The sequence below is a fragment of the Plectropomus leopardus genome, chromosome 13, assembly GCF_026936395.1.
Source record: "Plectropomus leopardus strain MGB_pleo_1.0 chromosome 13, ASM2693639v1, whole genome shotgun sequence".
In the NCBI taxonomy this organism is placed as follows: domain Eukaryota; kingdom Metazoa; phylum Chordata; class Actinopteri; order Perciformes; family Serranidae; genus Plectropomus; species Plectropomus leopardus.
In genome coordinates this window covers 17,128,023-17,153,436 of record NC_142188.1, presented here as the reverse complement: position 1 = coordinate 17,153,436, position 25,414 = coordinate 17,128,023, and the positions used below count along the sequence as shown (strand labels likewise).

The window sequence follows — 25,414 nt, the reverse complement described above, 5'->3', positions numbered from 1 at the left end:
CTGGTAGCTATGGTTATCAAATAAATAAAGGAGAGTTACAAGTAGTTGCCTCTGAAAAGTAGTGGAGAAGAATCAGGGCATTGTCAAATGAAATACTCAAGTAAAGCACAAGTATCAGAAAGTTACACTTGACTACAGTACTTTAGTGGATGCACTTTGTTTGCCTCTGAATGAATTTAACTGCCGGCTGATGTTGCTGAGCTATAATGACATTGACAAAGAAGAGAGGGTCCAAATTGTCAGTGTAAAATGTATGCACAATACACTTTAGTTTCTTGTCAGTGATGGCACAGAAATATGTGTCATAACTGTCTGAAATCTCGATTTACAGCTAATTATAAAGTGAGCTATAAAGAATTGTGAATTAGTCAACGATAGAACGATGGTGGTTCTGAGTTGTGTAAATATCAATAATAATAACAACAACTTAGATTTATATAGCGCAAACAAACTGAACAGAGGTACAAAGATGAGTGACTGGCAGGGAGGCAGAGTTAAGTGAGGTTGTAGGCTGTGGTGAACAGATGGTGTAGGCCTTGAATACAGAAATTTAGTTACACTTAGAGTGATGATGTTGAAGTGGTTACACAACCAACACAATCGTGACGAATATAAGTAGAGTTATACCGAATAACCTTACTCTTCACAGTAAATTCCTTGAACGGTTGAGGACCTATGGACTATTAGAGAAACAAAAGGGTCATAGTGAGGAAATTAGGAATCACATACACATTATCAATCACATAACCAGTCATACCAGCTTGATTTAACATTACACTATGATGGGCCTGTCCATTTTAAAGCCTATATATTAAAGTATGGATGGTGGATTTGTAAGAGCCCAGAAGAACACTGTTAGACAAGAAACCAGACTTTTTTTTAAATTGAACTTTGCCTATTTATTTATTGGCTATTTATTTATACATTTTAGTCTGTTTTGCTAGATATACTATTTTATTTTATTATTATTTTATTTTTTATCTATTACTATTTGTTCTGTTGTCGTTTTATTTATCCACTTTTATCTATGAGTATTTTATTTGAACTTATTATTAATGTTATATTTATTTATTTTTATCTCTTACCTATAGGTTTTTATTCCTCCCCCGGTGTTTCCTCCCTCATAATAGCATTTCTCAGTTCCTGATTCTATTTTGAGTACTCTTATTTTAGTGCTTTAATTAATTACAAAGTCGTGCTTTTTGTTACCTATATACTAGATTTATGTATTAGTTGTCTACTGTCGTTGTTTCCTAAGTAGCAATGATGTGTAGACAATGAAGAAACCGCTGCTGACACCGACTTGGTTGCATAAGAATTAATTTATTACAACAAAGTTCAGCATCCACCAGGCACCTTGGTCTGTCTGAGAGAAGATTCGGGACCAATGTGAATCTCCCTCTTACAACTCATGCAGGTCTCTTATATAGGTACAAGCATCTACACATTCATCAGTAAACATTCCTCACCTATTGCGTTCAATCACAAAAATAACCCCCAAGGGCCACAGTCCATGTCAATCAAGCCTAGTATCAATATTCTACTCATCTGACTCCGAGACGTAATCATCCCTAGACCTCTGACCTCAAGATAAGACCCTTACAAACAAAGCATAATACACCTCACTACATTAACCCTCTGGTATCGCTTTACTACCACCTAAGGCCACTAAGGACAAACAATGTCCATTGTGATACCAGAGGGTTTAAAATATTAAATAAAGTTGAGTCATTACTTCAGTAAACCCTTCTTGCTTTCATGTCAGCCGCCTCGGACTGGCCTCTCTCGGCTCCCGTAGGTGTGTGAGTGGTTGGAGCGTGACGCAGAAGCGCTGAACGGGCAGAACATTTCTACTGTCAAGATGGCGACATCCGAGCCGGTAAGAGAGACAAGAGATAGCTTAAAAAATCGACTAATGTTCACGGAAATACCCGCTACATCTTCACTATATCGGGCGACTTTGTTATTTAATCGTGGCTCCCTTAAACGGCGCCAACTACTTTGGTGAAATGGCTGTGTTTCTGCTCACAGATGTGTCAGCTGGCGTGGACCACAGTTAGCAGTTAGCATGTGATGGATAAGGCAGTGCCTGACTTTGTTGGCAGGGAGGGACTCAGTGACTGGACGACGTTCATTCAAACTACAATCAATGATTTGTTTTAATCCGCTTTGACATTGGAGTCAATATCCTACGGTGATTATAATCAACCGCCAGTACCATTAAATGCTCGTACTGCGTTATTATTGATGACATTTTTGACTATCTTGACACGTGTGTTTCTAGCTTCTAGCTTTAGCTTAGCACGTCTGCTAAAACTAATGCTAACGATGTTAACTTACCTAACTGAAGCGTTAGCGTATATTTTACTTAATAATTGTATTTCCAACTGACCTTAGGCTAGCTGTTTTCTATGAGCTGTTGCATATAAAAGTTGAAAATATTGACTTTTCAGTGCTGGACACTAGAGTGAAATATTTACGTTAATAGTTACTGATAAAATTAACACTTTCATTTCGGAAGTGTTACAGTGTTTGTGAGTGTTACACAACTTATTTAGTGGGTAGTTTGAAAGCTGTGGTCCCCGAAATATAAATAATTAATGTGGAAGTGATGGCCTATCAGGTTGATTTCTATTGTTTATAGTTATAGTAAAAATTGAACCACAAACAACGTTTTTTTCTTTTCAAAGTTAAAGCTTGAAATCATTAAGGTACTTACAAAGGGCAACGTATTTCTTCAGACCAGTAATGGCAGTTTATAAAACTGCCTGTTACTTGTAATGATCATTTTCAGCTCAGGAGGAGACGATATTTAAGCAACATCAAACGACTGTATCCACAAGGCCACATCTAGCCATAATCTCAAGATAAGGAAAATATTAAAACATCCCAAACCACAGCTGTGCATGAAGCCGGCACACATTCTGGGTGCCTGATGCATTTTGAATGAATGTCTTCTGTATTCAAAGGTATCCAACATAATTTGTCTCTTTCTGCAGAAAGCACCTGAAACCGAAGAACAACAAACTGACAGCCAAGTTGTTGCGAATCCTGAGCAGTATATCAAGCACCCCTTGCAAAACAGGTGAGAATAAAACAGCTGCTGCTGTGTTTGACAGGATATTGCAACTGAAAGATGCCTGTGCTCACAAACACTCACTGCAGTATTCTCATACTGGTGGAGACTTCGACTACGCCCCCTGCAATACTGAATTTGCTGTGTAAGCAGTGTTTCCAAATGCAACAAATATTGCCATATGCCTGGTAACACATGTTTTAAGGGTGTTAAACAGGTCCCAGAATGTGCTCTTGTGTCCGTCTTGTCTCACAAGATAGACACAAGAATATATCACGGCTGGAACATAACAGAAATAATTGGGCGGAGTCTAATTATCTAGAATGCCTTTAATAATATAGCACCTTTCAAAAAAGCCATTACAAAGTGCTTCACATACAAGGACACTTAAAAGAAAGCAGGAAGCAATCAAATAAAAGTTCACAGTCAGCAAACAACATCAGAAAAGTACAGAACAGAAAAAAAGGACAATGGTGCGCATAAAAGAAGTAATGACAGGAGCCAGATACAATTATTCAGAAAAATTAAAGAAAAAATCCAGACTGTACAAATGAGTCTTGAGAAACAATTTAAAAGACACCAACAAGGGCACTGAATAATCTTAGTCATGTAAGATATTTCAGAGGGTTGGAGCCCTAACAGCAAACGCCGTTACCCACCGTGTAGAAGCAGACTAGTAACGTAACACACAGTCTAAAACAGACTATATTTTCAGTGGTTTAAGTTTGTGTAGAATAAGGTCAAAAGTCTATTTGTTGCAGTACATGTTAACACTTATTTTAACATTGGCAAATAAAAAAAATGTTGCGTTCCCCCTTTATGCTCTGAAGAGCACATTCCACATCTAGTGGATATTTTATCTCGTCTTGTTTGTGAGAAAGTCTTTAACTTACTTTCAGTCCTTGAAATCTCCACTGCCATGTAGTTTTTATGTAACGTGTTTAACTGCTGATTTTGATACTCCCTGAGTAGAGAACATACTTAAGCTGCATCTCTGTAGTGACCCTGATGATGTGTTGACTGTACTTACATGTTTTTAAACAAGTATATTTATGGTTATATGATTTTGAGCGAGTATTAGACCTACAAAATTTGCTTTTTGACATCTGGTGAATATTTGCATTTTGTTGAAGAGTGCCATAGCGAAGAAAAGAGTCACAAGAAATTCATCACAGTGAATCATTTACAGCTAAATGACATAATGTGAGACGGTTTTAGGTTTAAATCAGAAGCACATGGTGAAGAATTCTGCTTCCTACTCTGCATGTCAGTGTTGCAACTATTGTTCACTATTGTCCTTTTAGAAATGTTATCATAGTTCTGTGGTGGTGACGACCTATTCAGGAGCTTTGTACTGTCGGTTTAGGAAATGCTGAATAGTTCACTTAGTAAGTCACTTCTAGGCCTTTCTGCCTGTTCAGCCCAGCTTAGAGGTCAAGGCTGTCCTCATCTGCTGCTCTAGCCCGGCCCACGTTATCCTGCCAGTCTGCTTCTAGTCGCAAAGGTTTTATTTAAACATAATAATGGTGGTTAATGGTAGACGCTGCAGTTAGAGTACCGTTGTTGCTTCTATCTTGCATCACAACTGTTTTTTATTAAAAGGAAGTCATGGTTTGTGGAATTATTTTGAATTTCGAAAGACCGGTGTGTTGCAAAGTAACTACACCTCTTAAATCGAATGCTTTCTACTGCAGTCCTGTAATAAACCCTGTAGAATATACAGAGGAGGAGTCTATTTAATGCAATACAGCTCAACAGCACCACAAACTACATCCTCCAGAATTACCAAACAGCTGAGTCAACATCTCTGAAACAGCTTCAGCCAAAACTGGACATCATTACCTTCATGACAGTGGAATTTATTGCAAGACTGTCGCATTAGACTGTATTAACTTAAGCTAGCTCTGCCTACTAAACTGGAACTGAGTGCATGTCTTAGCAAACCATGTCACTGTTGCTGTCTCAAATCCAGACTGGCGCTGAATATGTTGGTGAGATAAATCTGGTGATGGTGTGGCATAAAAAGTATAAAAGCATTTTGTTACCTGAAAGAGAATATGATTTAGTCATATGTGGTAACAGAAACTTCTTCTGAACTCAAAACAGTAAAAATGCAGGTTTAGTCAGTTGTCTGGACATAATAAGCATCTTGTAGAGACTTGAAATTGGCAACGCAACAGTATTAATATCAAAACTGCTTTTATTTTTGTCGATAGTTTTAAAGGTGAGTCTACAGATTGATTTGAACATGCTGCACATCTCAATTACCTAGCTGTAACATAAGTAAGCATCATGATGACTTTCAAGTTTCAAGTCATGCAGAGTGATTTTCTTATGCTGCTAAGATAACAGGAAACCAACAGCTGCCGGAAGAAATCCTGAGCGTGCTTTGGAAAATGTTCTGCATTAATATACAGTCTATTTAATGGGCAAACAATAATATTTCTTAAGTTTATCCTTCTATGATTTTACTGTCAGCCAAGGTTTCTCCTCTCTTAAGAGATATCATCAGATGAAATATCTGCAGACTTTTAGAAGGGAATGCAAAGATCCTCTGGGTTGACGTAAAAGGCCCAATATGTCAATATTTCGAAGTTTAAAAAAGAAACAATGATTTTACATACTGTAGTATTCATGATTACTTTTTACATAAAACACAAAACATTAACTAGAAGTTTAATGAAAATTGGGCCTGTAGTTTTTCCAGTATTTTTGTTGACTATGATGATTGAGAAACATATCGCACTGGACGTTTAGAACTGGACGTTTAGTACTGGAAAAATCAACTTGTCTGTGCTTTCTTGTGGGCAGACTAGACTGGATGAGGTGACAATGTCTTAATTACCCTAGACCTATTTGGGCATTTCTGTACTGCTATTTTTTGTTACTGCTGGCTGACATACACACCTTTAGATTTGCAGTAAGCTAATAGCTGCAAATAAATCCTCAAGATAACAGTAATTTAGAATTCAAAATATTGTAATTCTTTTCAAGTGTCATGATTAGAGCTGCAACGTTTAATCGATTAGTTTGCTAATATTAAAGTAAACGCCAACTAATTTGATTATTATTTAATTGTCTCAAGTCGTTTTTCGAGGAAAAAAATAGCAAAATTTCTCAGATTCATCATCTTAAATGTGAATATTTTGAAGGTTTTTTTTATACCACTATGACAGTAAACTGAATATCTTTGGGTTGTGGACAAAATATGATATTTTAGGATGTCATCTTGGGCTTTGGGAAACACTGATCAATATTTTCCATTTTTTCACATTATACAGACAAAACAACTAATCAATTCATTAAAAAATAACAACAACAACAACAACAACAACAATAATAATAATAATAATAATAATAATAATAATAATAATAATAAAATAATCAACAGATGAATCAGCAAATAAAGTAGTCATCAGTTGCAGCCCAAGGTATGATTTTACATAGCACAGTGTTGACACATAATAACTGTGTCTTTTAACCTCTGGGATGATTCTTGTCTCCATTTGTGTTGCCTTTATTTCAAAACACCAGCAGTTAGCCAAAATAGCACACACGCCTGTGTGTGGCAATACAGTCCCCCACCCAAGCCTGAGGAAACGGCTTACCTGGATCAGGACTGTAAAGACTTTTTAGTTGATCTGTATTAGTCTGATAGAATTTAGTGACATAGTGACATCCTCAATAATCCATCACTAGCTTGACCTACTGTCTGCCATGTTTGTTTACATGCTACAAATAGGCAGGTGGACAAACTGTGTCCTCACCTGGGTTCACCAGAGAAGTCACGCCCGTATCCCGTCTCGTCTCTCCCACGCTGTTGTGTAATAATGTGTCACCCCAAGTTGCTACATGGGCACGAGTACACTTTCATGCTCTGGTTTATCTAAGTTATTTACACCTCTGTTTATGGCACATGGGTGGGGCTGATGGTTGGTTACTGTTGTGAGGTGGTGGGGAGGGGGGCACAGGGTTCAGCTAATGTCCTCTCACTGCCCTCACCCCTCCCCAGCTCACCCCATCCCTCCTGGGAATAGATGAAAGAATAACAGCGGCCGTCACAAACAAAGGCTGCACTTGTAGTGCTGATGATGGCCGGCTTTCTCTGTTCTTCTGCATCGATATGCATGCTTTTGTAACAGGCTGTTGTGCTCTGTTGTGAAATAGGCTGCATGTCTGTATTATTAGGACTCTTGCTTAAGGTATTTTTATTTATTACGCAATAGCACTCACAGGGAAAACCTTTCAGACATTTTCTCAGGCTACTTTTGATGTTCAAAAAAACAATAACACTGTTTCTGTAAAATAAAGAAAATGATTGTACATGTCATTGTACTTAAGTAATTTTTTCACACAGTCCTATAAATACTGAGTGTTTTAATTCTTGTCTTTTCCTTTCAGATGGGCCCTGTGGTATTTCAAAAATGACAAGAGCAAAAGCTGGACAGAGAACTTGCGTCTCATTTCCAAGTTTGCCACAGTGGAAGACTTTTGGGCGTAAGTTTTCTCTACTATCATGCAATGCAAATATGATTTTGCCACTTTATAGAGGGATAAGTGGCGTGTAAAGATAATTTATCCTGTCATTACATTATTTCTAGTCTGGCTCACAGGATGAAGGATGTGGGTATAAAACCGGTTATTGACTGCTTATCTTTTCAAAATGGTCTTGCATAGACAGGCCATTTTCTTGCTGTGCGTAAAAATAACAACAACCCCTTAGCTAGCAACCTACATGCTGAAACTTTTTAAAAAATGTCTTATGTGGCATTTTATTTAGCAGGATTTAGTCATTTAAATGCTAGAACTCGCCTCTCAACCAAAACACTATTTTGCAAAGCCACTGTCGCTGCATCCAAGGCTCAGCTCTGCCATATACCTCGTTCCCACCTCAATTAGCAAGTACACGCAGGATTTTTAAACACAGTTAAACACGTAAATAGGCTCCATTCCCACTGCCTCTGAACTTACAGCTGGAGGGTCAGTTGGCCTTTCTGTCAGCTGTTTGTACGCATTCCCGTTGCATTAAAAAGCCAGATGTTAGTGGGTGATAGCTGTTTTTTTGTGCAGTGGGAATGAGGCTCAAGACTGAAGACTGGTTGAAAGAAATTCAAACAACTCAGAGCCTTTTTTAGCCTTAGTGAGGAACTATGATGGGTTCAGTCAAACCAGATATGGCCATGCGAGGCAAAATTATTTCTAACGCTGATGCAGGCAGCTTGAGTCTACCACATCTCCTTGATTCCCATATTCTCTATGCTTACATGTTCTTTTGTCTGCACATCACCTGTATGTGCAGTAGTATTTGAAAAAAATACTAGTTAATAGGTTTGGGCAGTATCACAGTATTACAGTACACGAGGGTATTTAGTAATCCTGAAGGCATGCTTTTCAATATTGTCATAAATACTGGCGCACCTTTTCAATTGTATGTAGTGCACAGCACGCACCACCAGAGCTCAGTCTCCGGTCTCTTCTGTTGGAACAGGCAGCTGAGCAGAAAGACACCACAACACTTAGTGGCAGCTTAAGCTCATTCTGTCACTGAAGTCACAGGATACTTTTAACTCCATTTTGTGTTGTTGTTTTTGTTTTTTTACAGATTATACAACCACATACAGCAGCCAAGCAAACTTGGCTTTGGCTGCGATTATTGTTTATTTAAGGTAAGGCCTTAAAAAAATACAGCTGTTTCCCTTCAAATCATTGGGGTGTTTGCAGTATGTAGCAAAATAAAAGTTCTGATTGCAAATTCATAGTACTGCAACACTTTCAAGAGTCTATTAAGGACATGTTAAACAGCTTTTTCAACTTTTTGTGTCAGGATGGGATCAAGCCGATGTGGGAGGACGACAGGAACAAGCTTGGAGGTCGATGGCTGATGACTCTGAATAAGCAACAGAGACACAACGACCTTGACCGCTACTGGATGGAGACGGTAAGATAAATGTGTTCATGGAGCAGCTCATATATGAACTTACATCCTCCCAACAGTTGAGATACGTGATTAATTCAGAGAGCAGCGTGATTAATATTTTGTGTGACATTTGTGTTTTGCAGCTGTTGTGTTTAGTCGGTGAGTCTTTTGATGAGGCAAGCGAAGATGTGTGTGGAGCTGTGGTCAATGTCAGACCTAAAGGTGACAAAATAGCCATCTGGACAAGCAACTGCCAAAACAGGGACGCCATCATGACGATAGGGTAAGTCACCTTGTTGATGGGACTCTGTGTTGGATGTTAGCCGCTGCTGCTGTGTTAGCTTGTGCTAACCAGATGGACCTTGAGGTGTCCACCTCTACCTCTGGGTCATTAACTTTTTGAGGGCTGTTGTAGTCGTCTCTCATGAGAAACATCATAGCATTGCCCCGGCAACATTCAACTCCTGCCCGGGCAGCGGCAGAATCCGCCGTCTCATCATCTCTTAATATATATTTTTACAATCTCCTGATTGTATTAATCTGTCAAAATTCTTAATGTCGGTTGACATCTTATCAGGTAATTATTAACATACCCCTATTAGTTTCACTATTTTATTTGCTCATTTTATTTATTTATTTAACTTTATTATTTTTTGTGTTTTTAATCAATTTTTACTAGTTTTTAGTCTAGCTTTTATTCAGCAATTTTACCATTATTAAGATAATTATTATTTTCATAGCATTTATGCCTACTTTATTTAAACATACTCTAATCATTTTTATTCTTTGTCTTTTTAAGCTGTCTTCTTTAGTTCTTCAGTCTAGTTTTTAGTTCATCATTTTTTACCAGTTACTGTTGTAATAGCTTTTAAATTTATTCTATTACATTTTAATAACTTGTTTATTTCTTGCGTGCCTTTGTCTCGAAATGGTTACGTAATTTTTCTTTCGTGTCGTTTTGATGTCTACACTTGTTCGAGCTTGTCTTCAGCTCATCATTCATGAAGCACTTTGCTAACGCAGGTAGTGATGGAAAGTACTGTAGCCGACCACTAGATGGAGACACTGAGTCAGCATAGACTTCACACATCACTCACTTTCTTGTCTTTTTACAGGCAAAATTATAAAGAGCGTCTGAACCTCCCTATGAAAGCCATGATTGGCTACCAGTCACACGACGACACATCCAGCAAGAGTGGATCCACCACCAAGAACATGTACTCTGTTTGAAAAACTCCTCCACCCCCCATTTCAACTTGCTGTAGATTTAAACAATTACCAAACCGCATCATCACAGTAATAATTTTTGAGTTGTCAACTACTGTAGTGTCTTTTCCTTTTTATTGAAAAGAGAATTGTTCATAGTGTGTACAGGTGGAGCGTCTCCCAACACGAGAAACCAGTGGGGTGATGGTTATAAATAGAGAAGAGGCCAGAAAGGAGGATTTTGCTCAAGATGTCACAAGTGACTTAGAGAACACAAATGATTTCCTTTTTAGAGTTGAAGAGTTCTGTGATTAATACCAGTGACCTCCCCTAGCTTAGCTAAGAAAAAGCTTTTTTTTTTTTTATTAATGGCTTGGAGTTTTAAAAAATTTTTTTTAACTATTCAGCCTTGTGTTTTTCTCATGCTGAGTTCTCACTCCGTACAAAAACTGTGTCTCACCTCACAGGTCAAGATGGTAGGCAACTAATCTTTTCACAGAACAAATTTTAAGGGTAATTTTTAACTTGATTTATCCAGAAGTGTTAAGCATGAGTCGGGCTTTCTGACACACCAGCTTGAGGAATCTGCAGTATCTTAAAGGTTTGTAAAAGCTGTGGTCACACTCCAAAGTATAGGGTTTGGATTTAAGGCCACTTATTATTTCAGCCATGCTGGAATTGTGGAATATTGCTTGTAGTACTATTTCAACTTTTTTTTCTTCCCCTTTACATTTATTTATAATGTATGCATTGCAGTTGAATTACTTAGTTGAAAGACAACCATGACATATGTGTTTTTTCAAATTGTTTTTTTTTTTCTCTTTTTTGTTATCAAGGTCAATAATGTGGACTACTGCATATAGATGACATTTTTTACAGTGTACCATAAAGTAAAGATGCTGACAGAATTAGGTGTGCTTTTCACTGTTTTCTTTTAACAAAAACTGTAGATAATGTCGCACTCCTCTCTTGGTTGATGCAATGCAGGAAAGATGATATTCATTGTGAAATGATTTTGCTCATAATGTATCTTTTATTATCTGTAATTCCAGGATGTATATTACCTTCTTTCAAGTAAAGGTTAAGTGCTTTGCATTAAAACCAGGTCTGTTTTGTCTTGATATGTTGACATTTATGGTTTGTAGTGTCTGAATCCTTGAAAAATAAGTCTTAAACTTGCTAAATATTTTTCACAACCTGTTCTGAACTTGGGCACAAAGAAAACAATTATATAGGATCCCCATTCCTTGAGAAACAGAGAAAATACATTGTAACAACCTAATTTGACAAAATTAAATTTATTCCCACTTAATTTTGAGCAACACCTGCATTATGTAACAAACAGCTTGAGCACAATATGTGATACATTTCCCCATATTCAAACAAGATCAGCTTTTTATCACATTACTAATATTGTCAAGTTCAGGGACTCAACCAACCCTGAGAAAAGTCATAAAGCTTTTATATCTAAAAATACTATTTAAAGCTTCAGCTTATTCAAAACGCAGCTGCTAGAGATCAGATGACATCACCCCGATTCTTAAGTCACTACACTGGCTTCCTGTCATTCACACAATTGAACATAAGGCACTGGTGCTTGTTTATGAATCAATATATGCAGCAGGACCAAAATATATTACAGAGGTGTTTACAGTCTTGCCTGGCCTCTCAGGTCAAGTGGGAGCGGACTGCTAGTGCTCAGCGTCAGGGCTTAACATCATTTGTGTCAGTTCAACATTCAGTGTCGTGCAGTTTCTATGCCTCTACGAACCCTCAGTTTCCATTAAAGGTCCAGAGTGTAGGATTTAGGGCATCTAACTGCAGAAATGGCATATAATATTCGAAACTATATTACATTAGTTTATTTATAATCACAGAGAAATAAAAGTGTTTTTTTGAGCGATTTATATCTACATATGGAGTGGTTCCTCTCATACAGAGTCCACCATGTTGTTTCTATAGTAGCCCAAAACGGATAAACCAAGCATCGGCTCAAGACAGGGCCATTTTGCGTTTTGTATTGACAACTGTAATTCTCTTACCCACACCAGAAGAAGGAAGACAGTTGATGTAGTTTACTAAACCAGTTGTATTTTTTAAATCCAACTTTGATTCAGTTTGATCCATACTAGAATACATCTAATAAACATTATAAAATCATTCCGATTTTAATTACAATGTGACCAGCAGAATATGTGGACATGTATTTATGTGGTCGCAGCTATTGCGAATGTGCACTTGTTTTTGGATAAAGACTTCCATTCTGGTTGGGTAATACAAGATTCATTTATTACATTTTCATGAAAAATGTGAAAAAAAAAGTTACATGTTTTGCTTCATACATTTTCAGGGTCATTAAGTTGCTTGAAAGGTAAATTGCATTTGGAAATTCTCACTCTAGTTTTTGTTCTTTGACTCACACATGCACAAACATACATTTCAGAGACCACACCTAAAATGTCTGTAAAAGAAAGAACACAGACAACACCCACTGCACTGCACACGATCGACTGTGCTTAACACTTCTGGATTGGTAACCTGTTCAGGTATTGGAGCCGTTGCTCTCAGTACCTTCTGTCAGTGAATTACATATTTCTTATGGCAGTTAGTGTTACTCATCCAGTCAAACAGGATCTTGTGACGTCAGCGTGTCTTAAAATGTCTGAATGGAATAACAGGACTCCATAGTTTGTGTGCAGTAGTCATTCTTTTATTAAAGTGCCAAAGCTGTAATGAATGTGCATACAGCTGTACCATAATGTGCAGTTAACATCAGTGATACAGTGTTTCCATGACTTTTGGTTGTTACCAGTTTATCTAATGAGGAATTCTTCATTATTTATTATATCAACATCCGATGAAAAGTAATTGCACAAAAACACTGATTAACATAAATATGGTGTTTCAGAGTAGGACACATCAGGTTCATTGTTCTGTTGGCAGATGACTGATATGTTTTGTTCATTGCTTTACAAGCTAGTTTGTTTGAATAAATAAGGAATAGGAAATGCAGCACTGAATAAGGAACAGAAATGCCCAGTGAAAAAAATCATTCAGTTTTAGGCAATATTATTAAAAGGGTGGAAAAAAGTTGTTATCCATAAATGGATATAAATCCATCTCAGCAGAGTGCTGGAAAAATTAGTTGTCCTCAGGCCACGGTCCAGCCACAGATGTCTTTCCAGATGTGTTACTCAGTCCATCCTCACTGCTCGTGTGCTTCCGCTGGACCCTGGCCGCCTCATATCAGGACATCGTCATCATCAAAGGCTTCTCTTCCTCTCGTTTGCTCAACAGATTTGAGAGCATAAAGGATGAGAAGAAGCAAAACTCTACGGCGAAGCTGAGCTCAAACAGCTCCAGGTTACAGCTGAGCATCCACTCAAATACGGCTGACAAGTGAACGTAAAAGTACTCGTCCTGGGCAAATAAAACCATATCTAAAGGGTTTAAAGTTAAGGATGTACGGAGCAGTTTGTGGTAGTCAGTCACAGCATATGCTTCAGGGTTTCAGCTTTTTATCATCTTACGATACAGACACTAATGTTCTTAAGTATTGCAAGCAAATGTATATCAGAGGTTTGGACTTATGTAACATGACTTGGACTCAAGTCAGACTTAAGTCAAAATTTGATGATGTTAAACTCAATAAAATTAAAACTAGACCAGCAACTTGACTTGGATGTAAACACCAATGACTTGTTATAACTTCACTTGGGCCCTTTGACTGAAATATTCTCGATACCTTCCCCCAACCCCAAGAATGTCGCCACAAATAACTGGATCTCCTTTGTTTCCTAAAATATCCGTAGCAGTTTATTTCCAACAAGTTGACACTTAAATTTCTGCATCCACTTATTTGAACCAATCTGACAGCATCCAATCAACTTGAGGGAGAAGAACTAACAATGTATTACTGAGCATTAGTTAAATAAATGATACCAAAGATAATATCGTTCACATAGCCTACAAAAACTATGCAGTGGTCAACAAAACACGAATTACAATGTGCAAAAAAGGGGGTCAACTGCGTTGAACAACAATAAATTGAGGCAAATATTAACGTAGTTGTTGCGCTAAGCAAATTTGTTTTAACAAATAAATATACATTTCAAAAAGCAGGATTTTTGTAAAGTCAGTGCAGCCATGACATTTGGTTTTTTTTTTTTTTTTTTTAAGCGCATTATGATTTGTTTAGGATTCAAAATTCATAGTTTAGGACTTGTCAGTCTTTACTTGGGACTTTAGTGTAAAGAATTGAATCTTACTTGTGAGATGCAAAACAATGACTTGGTCCCACCCCTGGTGTATACCAACTAGTGTGAGCGTGCCTTTGGGCTTAAACCCTAAACTGCTCAATGAAAGGACTTGTGTTGTGTCACGGTGTTACATGAAAATAGTGGTTAAAGATTGATGCAGCTAAACGTGTTGTTAATTCATATCTGTGTCTGTCATGTTGTGGCCTGTCCCACTTGGTAAACAGAGCAGCAGACCGGATCCAAATATGGCACAAAGGGAATGTAGTGCTGCAGAGCAGCTGGACAGTTTAACTCTGGCGTCACTGCTGAAGGCAGCTGCTGAAATATCCTGTTTCGTCCACACCAAATGAACCCTTCCATGTTTACTATCAGCCAGCCTGCTTTACCACCCACAGCTCACAGCACACCTGCAGTCATAAGTTTGACTGAATAAATACAACACAATGAAACAGTTAATTTCGCTCCATGATGTATGAAAGGATACAGCAGAGTGTGACGATGGTTTGAACTACAGTGGAGGTGATGCGTAATGGGTAGAGAACCTTCTCATATCCAGTCAGCACGCACCTGCCAGTTAGCGAAGTGAGCAGGACAGTGTAGAAGCAGATGCAGGTGAAACTGATGGCAGCTCCAAGGTAGTGAAGGAGTGCAAGGTAACCTGGCTGTGGAGGACAGACAGTAGTGCGTCAATAGATGAATAGACAATTTAAATCAGGGCTGAGATTATTGTAAATATTTGATAGATTATGTATACCAAACTATAATCAGATTGAAACCACTTCCTGAAGTTGGGATACAGGTAAGCAAACATGTCACCTGACCATTTTTACTTAGAGAGACTAAGCATTTGGGTGGTGAATGTCTTCCATTACACTGTAGTAAAAAACTTTCGTTTTGCAGTTGCTTTTTTAAAAATTATAACCCATTTACTCCTTTTGAAAGCACTGGTTTTATGGTTCGGATATATCTGTATCTTTATTATGCAGTGCGTGAGCTGATATTGGATCTTTAATACATTCATTTTTATTGGTCAAATAAATCATCTCCTCTTTAGAGAAGCAGACTGGAGTCCAATATGGAAGCAAAGCAATGCACTGCTGTGGATGGGGTCAGCAATAAAACATATTTTAACCACCTAAAAAAGTCCCATCTAAAAAAATCTATATCAGTTTAATTGTAGGCTATACTGAGAGTATTTTTCATTGCTTTACCTTTCCATCAGACAGCGATGTCTGATAAGGAACTGAACAAGCCACTGAAGCCTGAAGCGTGATATTGCTTTCTTCAAAATTCGACATTGCTGAACACAGTATCTGCTCGTGTACCACTGCCTCAATCAGTCATTTTGTTTGTGTTATTGTGTGACTTTGGCATGGGTAGTAGTCTGGATTGTCTTAAGTCACACAATAACACAAACGACCTAAGTCACTGAGGCAGCAGTAGATTGGCAGCTTCTGTTCAGCGAGCTAAAATCCCTGTTTTTTTCAGTTAAGTCTTGTGTTTTTTAGGAAAGCGTAGATGGGGAACTGAGGCCTTTAACTGCTTTCCTGTTGCCATCTGATGCAAAAGTAAAGGGGTGAAAATACTCTCAATAAACTGTACACTTAAATCGATCATAGATTGTTGTTGTTGGGATTTTTTTTAGGTAGCTAAAATACATCAGTACATAGCTTTCACTTTTTTTTTAACTATCCCTTTAAAACCTATGGAGGAGGTGTACAAGCTTGTGTCTACTTTGCTTGTGTTCTTAGTCATTATAGATGAAACAAAACAAACAGTTGCACACCTTTGCTGTTTCGGCACAGGTGCAAATCGAAGCTGATCGACTTTATTGTTAACATTATGAAGTGCAGTCAGCTAATTGTTTGTGAGGTGAATTCCTCTCACAGGTTATAAATGTAGAAAAACTAGAATAAACGTATTCAACATTAATAAGGAAGTGCAGTACTTACATTACAGTTTCCTGCTGCAAATGCCCCCAGTGCTGCCACCACACCAAACACCAGTGCAACCTTGCTCATCATAGAATGACATGAGTGTTTCTCCATAATGTGGGCATGGTGGAAAAAACAGAAAAGCAGAACTAAGGAGGAGATCACAGTTATTAAAACACATGTCAATAATACCATGTATAACATGTTCGGCAGGTAAACTCACACAGAAAGGCTCCAGCGTTGATCGTGGCTGTAAATAGTGAATTTTCTGGTGCGCTTTTTCCGCTTGAACTAGAATTGCATATTATGTTTAGTTAATTTTATCTCACAATTTGATGCCAGCGGAAAGGATAAGTGAAAGGTGAAATTAAGTCAGCTGGATTCTCACCTTATAGTGGGAGCTGAACAACATCCAGTAGTCTGATTCCCTGTGCAGTAGTTGCCATTGCCCCTGAAAACAAATTAACGGGGTTATGTCACATCCAAACACTGTTGGCCAACTAATAATGAGACAAGACTCACCAGTCACTAAGAGAGCACACATGTTTGTTGGCAAAGGCCAGGCCATATCTGAAAATATAAAATAACATTACATTAAGACACATAACATTAAGATCGACACTTAGTCATTAATAGCACATTCCTACTAACTGAATCAATTTATGAGGAAGTTGAATACAAATTTTCTAACTCTATAAACCTGTGGTTCCCAACCTAGGGGTCCAGAGCCCCACTAGGGGTCACCCAAAGCTTCATGGGTGGGTCATGAGGCCTTCTTGATTTTAAGGGGTGTAAGAAAAATTTGAGAATACATAAACAGTAAGCTTATATCTCAGCATTATATTCATTCTGGTAAGAAAACTAAATATAATTGTGACTTTTTCAAGTTAATATTATTTAAAATATAAACTTAACAAAAAAAAAAGTCACAGGATAAGGGCATGGAGATGACCTATACACAAGCTTGTTTCAGAGCCTTCACTCTCTACCACTCTGCTACGCTCAGCCTCGTCCTGCATTGTAAGGGCACGCTGTTTAAAGCAACCATAAAGCTCACAGAACAATGGCCAGGTGTCAGTCAGAAAAAAACACTAAACAGTCAAAAAAAAGAATTCTGTTTGATTAACAGACAGAGAAATGTATAAAACAATCCCTAAAAATGACAGGAAAACTCATGTCTGATGTAAAATTCACAGAAAATAATCTGTCCGCACAAACTTCCTACAGTCATTGCTTTCTCTATTTAGGTTCATTGTGCAGTTTATCAGCTGTTCTGCACTGCAGTTGTTATGCACTGAATATAATATAAGATATCCACAAACTATGTCATTTAGTCAGTGGTTGTCAGTTTACTCATTGATAAAAAAGGAAAAAGGCTGGGAGCCACAGCTTTAAACCCAATGGGAATAAACTTCCACGGATAGAAGAGATAATAACCTGCTAAGCTTACTATGCTTTAATGCTTCTATCATCAGCAGTACCAAACTGTGCTGATTCATCACAAAACAAATACAAATATTTCTAACAATTAAAAGAAAGAATGTCCAACAACCGCCACTGCATGGGTGGTAACTAATGACTAACAGAGGGTAAGGATTATCAACACGAATAACACGTAGATTTACGGGAAGCAGATCTACAGGTACACATATTACAGTGAACAATTTTGGCTCATGGTATTTCTTGAAAGTCTGGTATGCACACCTTGCAAAGGACACACAAGGCAGGGCAGTTCACACCTATCTAGGGGGCTGTTTCATCATATGCTCAAGTTTAGGCAGCGGGTTTGTTTTCTCAGGCTGCTCTGACGTGGACTTTTGGCAGATAGCACACACAAGGAATCATATAATGAAAGCAAGTGGAATAAATGTCTGCCAAACATAACATGATACTATCTCATCTTTTCTTGTCTAAGGCCAGTTTACTGGAATCTCATGTTATCTGCCACAAATACATCATCAAATACTAATCTCAATAATCTTGAAGTAGCTCAGATGTGTCGCTGTTATGGCAGTAATCTGGAGTCACATTATCCAAACACTTACAGCTCTAAACTACACACTTTTTTTTTTATAAGATGTGAATAATACTAATAAGATTCCCAAGTTATAAAACTACTGTAAACTTTACATTTGCATAAGCACACAAGCAGAGGCAGAGTATGAGTTGTACTTAAAACAAATTAATGTTCACCAGGATGTGAAGTCAAATGAGGAAGTGTGGATTTCTGGTTAACTTACACACTCCATGTCCCGACGAAGGACACCAGGGAGAGGGAGATGGGAAAGATAATCCAGAGCACCATGTCTTGGTTGTGAAAATGGCAAACAACAGATTAAAACTTTTAATCCAGGTGTCTTCAAAGCACTCAGTGGTAAACCAGGGGTTCAGGGATTTGTAGATTCCTCATGGAGTCAGCCTCATATCTGTAGAGCAATTAGTGCTAGAACAAAAAAATAAAGTCCCAATTCTGAATGATAAAGGTGTAGTTCAGGCACACAGTCACAGTTGTAGTGAGTGACAGTCTTCCACCATCCACAATGCAGCTCTGCTTTTATGTGAGTCTCTCTGTCTCTGCCACTCCTTTGAAGCACCACCTTACCGTGTCAGAACAAATGTTGGGAAACATGGGGTTGGCTTTCTTGAAGCTTTCACATTGTTTGTTTTATTCTTAATGCACCATTTTAAATCAGCCACTGTATGTTGAGTTGGCTTTACAATACCAGGTGAACTCTTCCAACAGATGTGTGAGAATGGGAATACACACTGAATATGAGAGTTTAACAGATAAATATTAGAGCAAAACAGCATTTCTGTATGACAGTTATGTAAGGAATGCTGAGTGTGTTTAAGCGTCATGCTTTGTTTTACCTGTCATCCAGCGGTGGAAAGCCCATTAAATCCACTGAGTGCAGTCTTGAGAGACCTGTACTTGAGTATTTTTTCCGTTTTCTGCTTTATGCTCTTTATTTTTCGACTCTGCTACATTTTGTAGGTAGGCCTATTTTTTTTTCCATTTTGTTTGATTTGGTTTGATTTTTTTCTTTAAATCGTTTAAGTTTTAAAAAGGACCGTGTTTATCTTCAAGTGTAATGTAGGTTCCATTTTTAAGGTGTTGTAGACATTACAAACATCTATTACAAAAAAATCTAAACTCTCACCGCATGCTTAAAAAAAATCTGTACTTTTCTTTTAATACTTAAGTACATTTAAAATAGTAAAATAACTTTTGATGTGTAAGTATAGAAAATATGTGATACTTAAAGAGCTTTTCTCAAGAAATATTCTAATAGGTGACTTTAACTTCTACTTTTTTGTGGTAAGAAATCTGTAGCTTTTAATGTTGCTGCTTCATGCTCCACCTCCACTTACAACTAATAAATTACTTACTTATAAGTATACTTACTTATACTAAAGTAAAGTCAATATCAATAACAGGAACTTCTCGCAATTGATCAATAAACCGTGGTATTTACACAGACCATAATTAGGCTTACTGGGTTAATTAAAGTAAATAATCTGATGAGCTCTGCTGTCAGGTTTAGGTGTTGTTATAGTGAGAAAAAACAACCTGGGCACATATAGTCTAAAGGGCTTATCTATTTATTTATTTATTTTAGGTTTTTCTTTTTTTTATATCAACCAGTCTATAGTAGCAACTGTAAAAAAGTGGTATAAGGACATATTGTGTTTGACATGGAGTCATTGATTTTTTATTTTTGTTTAATTATTCTATGTTTCTCTCCTCTGTATATTGTAGTGAGAGGGTCTATGTTTATAGGTTGTATTACGTTGCAAGCTAAAGCATAGGGATGATTCAGTAAATTGTTCTACAATGCAAATATTCAACGTACTATTTTGACGATAGTCACAGTAAATATGAATATATGAATAAAATGAAATAAACATACTTGTCTGTAGCCTAAAATAACTCTTTGATATTAACTGTTTATGACTAATAATATCAATAATAATTAACTTCTGAATGATCTTAATCTTAGTTCTGAACATTTCTGTTTATTATTTCTTTATCCTATAGGCTATTTCTTTCTTGTAACAATTTTTTAAATTGTTTCACTTTGGTAATAAGCTACAGAAAGGTTAATATCAGAGGCAGATATGTTTTTTTTTTTATTTTATACTCAAATAACCTTTATTCTATTGTAGTGTTCTCAGTTTCCAAACAGAAAATGTACCCATATACTCAGATCATTCTCATAAGTACAAGAACAGAAAATATGTGATACTTAAAGACTTTTTCTCAAGTAATAGGTGGTTTTAACTTCTACTTAAGTCATTTTGTGGTAAGAAATCTGTGGCTTTAAAGTAGCTACTTCATGCACCACCTCTGCCTACAACCAATAAATTACTTCCAGATATGTGATCAATGTCCTGATCAGGACTGTGCGCAGTCTACCACACGAGGTCCTCATTTTCAAAACAAACAAAATGGCGACGCACATGAGATGGGGTCTTCAGTGGTTGTTACGGGCAAGAAATACGACTCACTTTAGGTTTGAACTCTACATTTGTCTTATATAGTATAGCACCGTTTTTGTGCTGCCGACATGATAACGCTGTGATACTCGTGTAAAGCAGAAACGTGACATTCAGACGGTGTGGTTGAGATGACAGTGTTAGCTAGCACGTTAGCTAACAACCAAACTGCGACACAAAACAGTTTGTCACTTTATCTCCATCCGTCCACATTAAAACAGCTGGTTTAACGTTAGTTATTTCCACTTTTTATCGTTTTTGATTTCATATCTGTTCTTCCAGGTGACAAGCATGTAACATAGCCGCTAACGTTAGCTAGCTCAGGCTGTGAATTGTAATGTCAGTAAAATGTTAAAGCACCTCGATAACGTTAATTGTATGTGGGGGTGTACTTTAAAATCCTGATTTAACACTGCTAAATCCTGCCTCGAGAAACTAATTAAGTCAAGTCATATGTCGACTGACAGATAATGAGTCAAATGTTGTTTGCTTTTTAAGGTTTCCTGTCAGGGCCAGATGCTCATACCACTCACAGTGCTCGACCCAGATCTTCAGAAAAGTTCCGCCTCTGCCCGGGACCGGAACCACACACTTCTCAGGTGAGAAATCATTGTTTGGACACTTAGTTATTCTTCTTTTTTCTATTATTACACTATATTTTTTGTATCTTGTCTTGTTCAAATTTCTATGTTTTTGTTTGCGTCTTATGTTCATTGAATCAGTCTGCAGTTTGCACCAGGGACCAACCCTGACATGTGCTACACTGTATACAGGTGGATGACAATCTATTCATTTACTGTAGGGCATTCACTACCTGTAGGTCATCTTGTTTGGCTTAATACATGGCTTAAGGGGAACCAATTTTCCAAATTCATACATTATTCCTAATGGTCTAACACAAAATATCAGTAAACATGCAGAACATCTTTCCAAATCCAAAAGCTGGTGCTAAAGTGCTAAAACTCATATTTTAGACAGTGAATTGGGAAAGATGTTAAAGATGACATTGAGAGACATTGGGAGCACCCATGGGAATGATCAGAGTATATGGGGACATTTTGTGTTTCATAACTGAGAACACTACAATAGAATAAAGCTCATTTGGGTATAAAATAGAAAACAAATATCCCGTGGGTAAAAAAAAACAGTCTACCCTTCATTGTCTATGGAGCAGCTCCAAACTATTGATTGTATGACATCACCAGTTTGAGACTACTAGAGAGAGTAGCTAAGATTCACAAATATCGATTCAGCTTTCCTAGACCATCAAAAAGCATATTGCAGTTCTTAATGTATGTGGTGTTACCCTTTAATGTAGACCAGAAAAACACAATTAAAACTTACTAAGAAGTTTTTTTTATAATATCTTTCAGTGAGACACCTTTCCATCCAGACTCAAGACACTCCAAATCCCAGTAGCTTGAAGTTTCTCCCTGGCAAACCTGTCTTAGGAAGTGGGACGCTTGACTTTCCCACTCCGAGCTCCGCTGAATGTTCATCCTTAGCCAGGTTGTGTGCCAGTTTTACTATTGTGTTGTGTTGACATTGTGCTGTTTGTGATGTTATGAAATAGAAAATTTAAAAGGCAGACACAACAATCACACTGGTGGGACTGCACCAGGACCAGAAAGTTGTGTGTGTGTGTGTGTGTGTGCGCGCGCGCGCGTGTGTGTGTTTGCACATTGATTGTGTGTTACATGTCTAGAAATCATAGTGTACACACAAAACGAAACTCAAGAGAAAGGGGCACTTATTCTAATGAGTTAAGGCAAAGATCAAAAAAGCTGCACACTCATAACTCAGATGCATTTATGTCTGCTTATTAAGATTGTTTCAGCAAAGGAATTAAAATGTTGAACCGTATAAGTTGAAATAGATACATAAGCGATATGAGTTTGTGGCGTCTTCATTCTTGCTTTTAAAAAAAAAAAAGTTCAGCTTTGTATTATCTTCATTGAGCTATCCATGGTTGTGTCTTCAGGATCTGACACTGACGGAGTTGCTTAGTAGAAGAGTACATGCTGTAGTGATAAATGTGATACTCCAGGGTTTTTGTGTCTTAAAGGAAGTGACTACATGAATGCATTTTCTAGATGTGACGTGTTGTTTGCTGATACATTTTGTCTTGTCAAAAAAGGACAACATCAGAAGAAATCGTGACCATCGTGATAAAAGTTAGCACGAGTGAAGGCTGCTATGACTAGATTACCTAACATGACCCGCTCTGCTCTGTCATTGGTGTGTTTTTTTGTTTTGGTTGAACAATAATGTGATAACATGTTTCTTTCAGGGACCTGTTTGAAATTGAAGGAGTAAAAAGTGTGTTCTTTGGCCCGGACTTCATCACAGTCACTAAAGTAAGTATTAAATGTACTCTACAGCTTATCTTTGTGATTCCATTGTTTTATTACGTTGTGATGAGACAACACAGGAGATCTTTGTTCTCTTGTCAGACTGATGAGGATGTGGAATGGACAGACATTAAGCGTCATGCCGTGGAGGCCATTGCTAAATTCTTTGAGAGTGGTGAGCCGATAACAACAGGTGCAGTGCACCATGAAAGCAGTGAGTATGCAACATGCTCTTATCAGTTTAAGTTATGCAGCTCTTGACTATATGTTGTGTCCATATATTGACACTATACATCATGTTTTCTTTATCGTAGGTCATTCTGAAGATGATGATGATATTGTATCTATGATAAAGGAGCTTCTTGACACCAGAATCAGGTACAAATCTAGAAGTTTTAGAGCAATTTTGATAATTATTTTATTTATTTTTCATCTGTTGCAATAGGATAGCTTGCTGATAGTTTGCGCATTTAATATTTCAATCCTGATTAAATATTTCTGTACTCAGAACTCCTATCAGTGATGCTCACAGTGCTGTTGCAGTTGTGATGAGATAGCAGACTTAATGTCTGTCCTTTGTATTGCACTGTTCTGCGCAAATTGATATATATTTTTTTCCTCTCAAGACCAACAGTGCAGGAGGATGGAGGCGATGTGATATATAAGGGGTTTGATGATGGCACAGTCAAGCTGAAGCTGGTTGGTTCCTGCACAGGGTGTCCCAGCTCTACAGTTACCCTGAAGAACGGCATCCAGAACATGCTGCAGTTTTATATTCCAGAAGTAGACAATGTGGAACAGGTGATTTTCAAGTTTTGGTAGGGTGTGTTTTTGTAGATTAATAGAGATGTATGCAGATTTTTTGACACCAATCCTTATTGTTGTTTTCATGATGGGATTGGTTTCAAAAATTGCTGTATGGATAACTAAATCATTGTATGCAGGAAACTCAAGGTTAATTTATTTTCATCATCCAAGACAGGGCTGTACAACAAAATGCAATTTTAATCCTTCTATGCAAGACAAGCAAAAAAAAACAAACCAAGCAAAGCAAAGTTTACAACAAATTGTAGAGTCTCAAGGCTAAGCATTGAAATTGAAAACACACAGCAAATTTTCAATCTGTGGGCGTAGTTTGCTTACTTCCTTGCAACTGTACAGATTATATTTTTTTGCAAGATTAGAAAATTAAATACGGCTGTATAGACTTTTTGTCACATTTAACATTTTTGTCAATTGTCTTATTTTGCCCAGGTGGAAGATGAAGTGGATGAAATCAACGCAAAGGTTTTCTCTGAGCTGGAACGCAAATTACAAGACTGAAAACATTCTTGACTAACAAACTCATGGATTTTGTTGGAGGAGAAATATATTCCACTGTGTGAAAACACAGACGTGCGTAATTTCCACTAATTACCATTCTGCAAATATGAGAATGAAAAGAGAAAAGTATTACCTGCTATTTTGTGTGCACACTGTATGCCCCTGTTACCAAGCAAAGCAGATACAAAAATATATCTGTATACAGAAAATACTGTCGTTCTTCTAGCCAGTCAAAATGTTATACTGTGATGGCTATAAATGTTGTGATGTATTTATTACTTATAAATATTTTATATTTTAAAAGAATATTTTCATAGATTGGAGAATTTTTTTGACAATGGTTATGGTCATGCAGAATGAAGATGAATTGTTGCCACCATTTACTGTTTTTGCTTGTTAATCTATCATTCATAAATAAAACATGTTATTTAGGCTGTAATTATTCATTAAGTGGAAGTAAATTTGTTGTGTAACTACCTACAAGATATGTATGCTATATATGTGCTGTGCAATCCACTCTTTAAAATAACTGTATCACTGCTGCAAACAAAGCTCACAGTCTGAAAGTAAAATCTTTGTTGATTCCTTTTTATGGATCCGTAATAGCCGAAGCCGGAGGTCTGTCCTTGCCAGTGTCATTTTTGTGAATGCGATATCTCAAGAACATCTTGAGAGAGTTTCTTCAAATTTGGCACAAATGTTCAAGTGGTCTTAAGGGTGAACTCACTAGATTTTGGTGGTCAGAGGTCAAGGTGACACTGACCTTGCATTCGTCTCGTTCTTGTGAATGTGATAACTCAAGAACCCCTTGAGGGAATTTCTTTGAATTTGACACAAAAATACACTTGGGA

The 25,414-nt window shown here is 37.3% G+C and overlaps 3 protein-coding genes across 3 annotated transcripts; 2 read left to right on the top strand and 1 right to left on the bottom strand.

Moving 5' to 3' along the window:
• Positions 1 to 1,745: 1,745 nt before the first annotated feature.
• Positions 1,746 to 11,300, top strand: eif4e1c (eukaryotic translation initiation factor 4E family member 1c). The gene is made up of 7 exons (XM_042502655.2): positions 1,746 to 1,879; positions 3,000 to 3,085; positions 7,478 to 7,573; positions 8,679 to 8,742; positions 8,901 to 9,014; positions 9,137 to 9,276; positions 10,109 to 11,300. Exons 1-7 carry the CDS (start codon positions 1,862 to 1,864, stop codon positions 10,221 to 10,223), a joined length of 633 nt encoding a protein of 210 aa, XP_042358589.1. The 5' UTR covers positions 1,746 to 1,861; the 3' UTR covers positions 10,224 to 11,300.
• Positions 11,301 to 12,887: 1,587 nt separating this feature from the next.
• On the bottom strand, positions 12,888 to 18,990 carry LOC121954579 (transmembrane protein 150A). Its single transcript, XM_042502175.2, has 7 exons — positions 18,633 to 18,990; positions 16,915 to 16,962; positions 16,781 to 16,843; positions 16,616 to 16,683; positions 16,411 to 16,541; positions 14,943 to 15,120; positions 12,888 to 13,639 (listed from the first exon to the last, which is right to left on the bottom strand). Exons 1-7 carry the CDS (start codon positions 18,695 to 18,697, stop codon positions 13,446 to 13,448), a joined length of 747 nt encoding a protein of 248 aa, XP_042358109.1. The 5' UTR covers positions 18,698 to 18,990; the 3' UTR covers positions 12,888 to 13,445.
• A 1,790-nt stretch (positions 18,991 to 20,780) lies between these two features.
• LOC121954626 (NFU1 iron-sulfur cluster scaffold homolog, mitochondrial) lies at positions 20,781 to 25,262 on the top strand. The gene is made up of 8 exons (XM_042502258.2): positions 20,781 to 20,906; positions 21,388 to 21,488; positions 22,263 to 22,398; positions 23,180 to 23,246; positions 23,343 to 23,454; positions 23,555 to 23,618; positions 23,867 to 24,041; positions 24,495 to 25,262. Exons 1-8 carry the CDS (start codon positions 20,842 to 20,844, stop codon positions 24,561 to 24,563), a joined length of 789 nt encoding a protein of 262 aa, XP_042358192.1. The 5' UTR covers positions 20,781 to 20,841; the 3' UTR covers positions 24,564 to 25,262.
• The last annotated feature ends 152 nt before the right edge of the window (positions 25,263 to 25,414 follow it).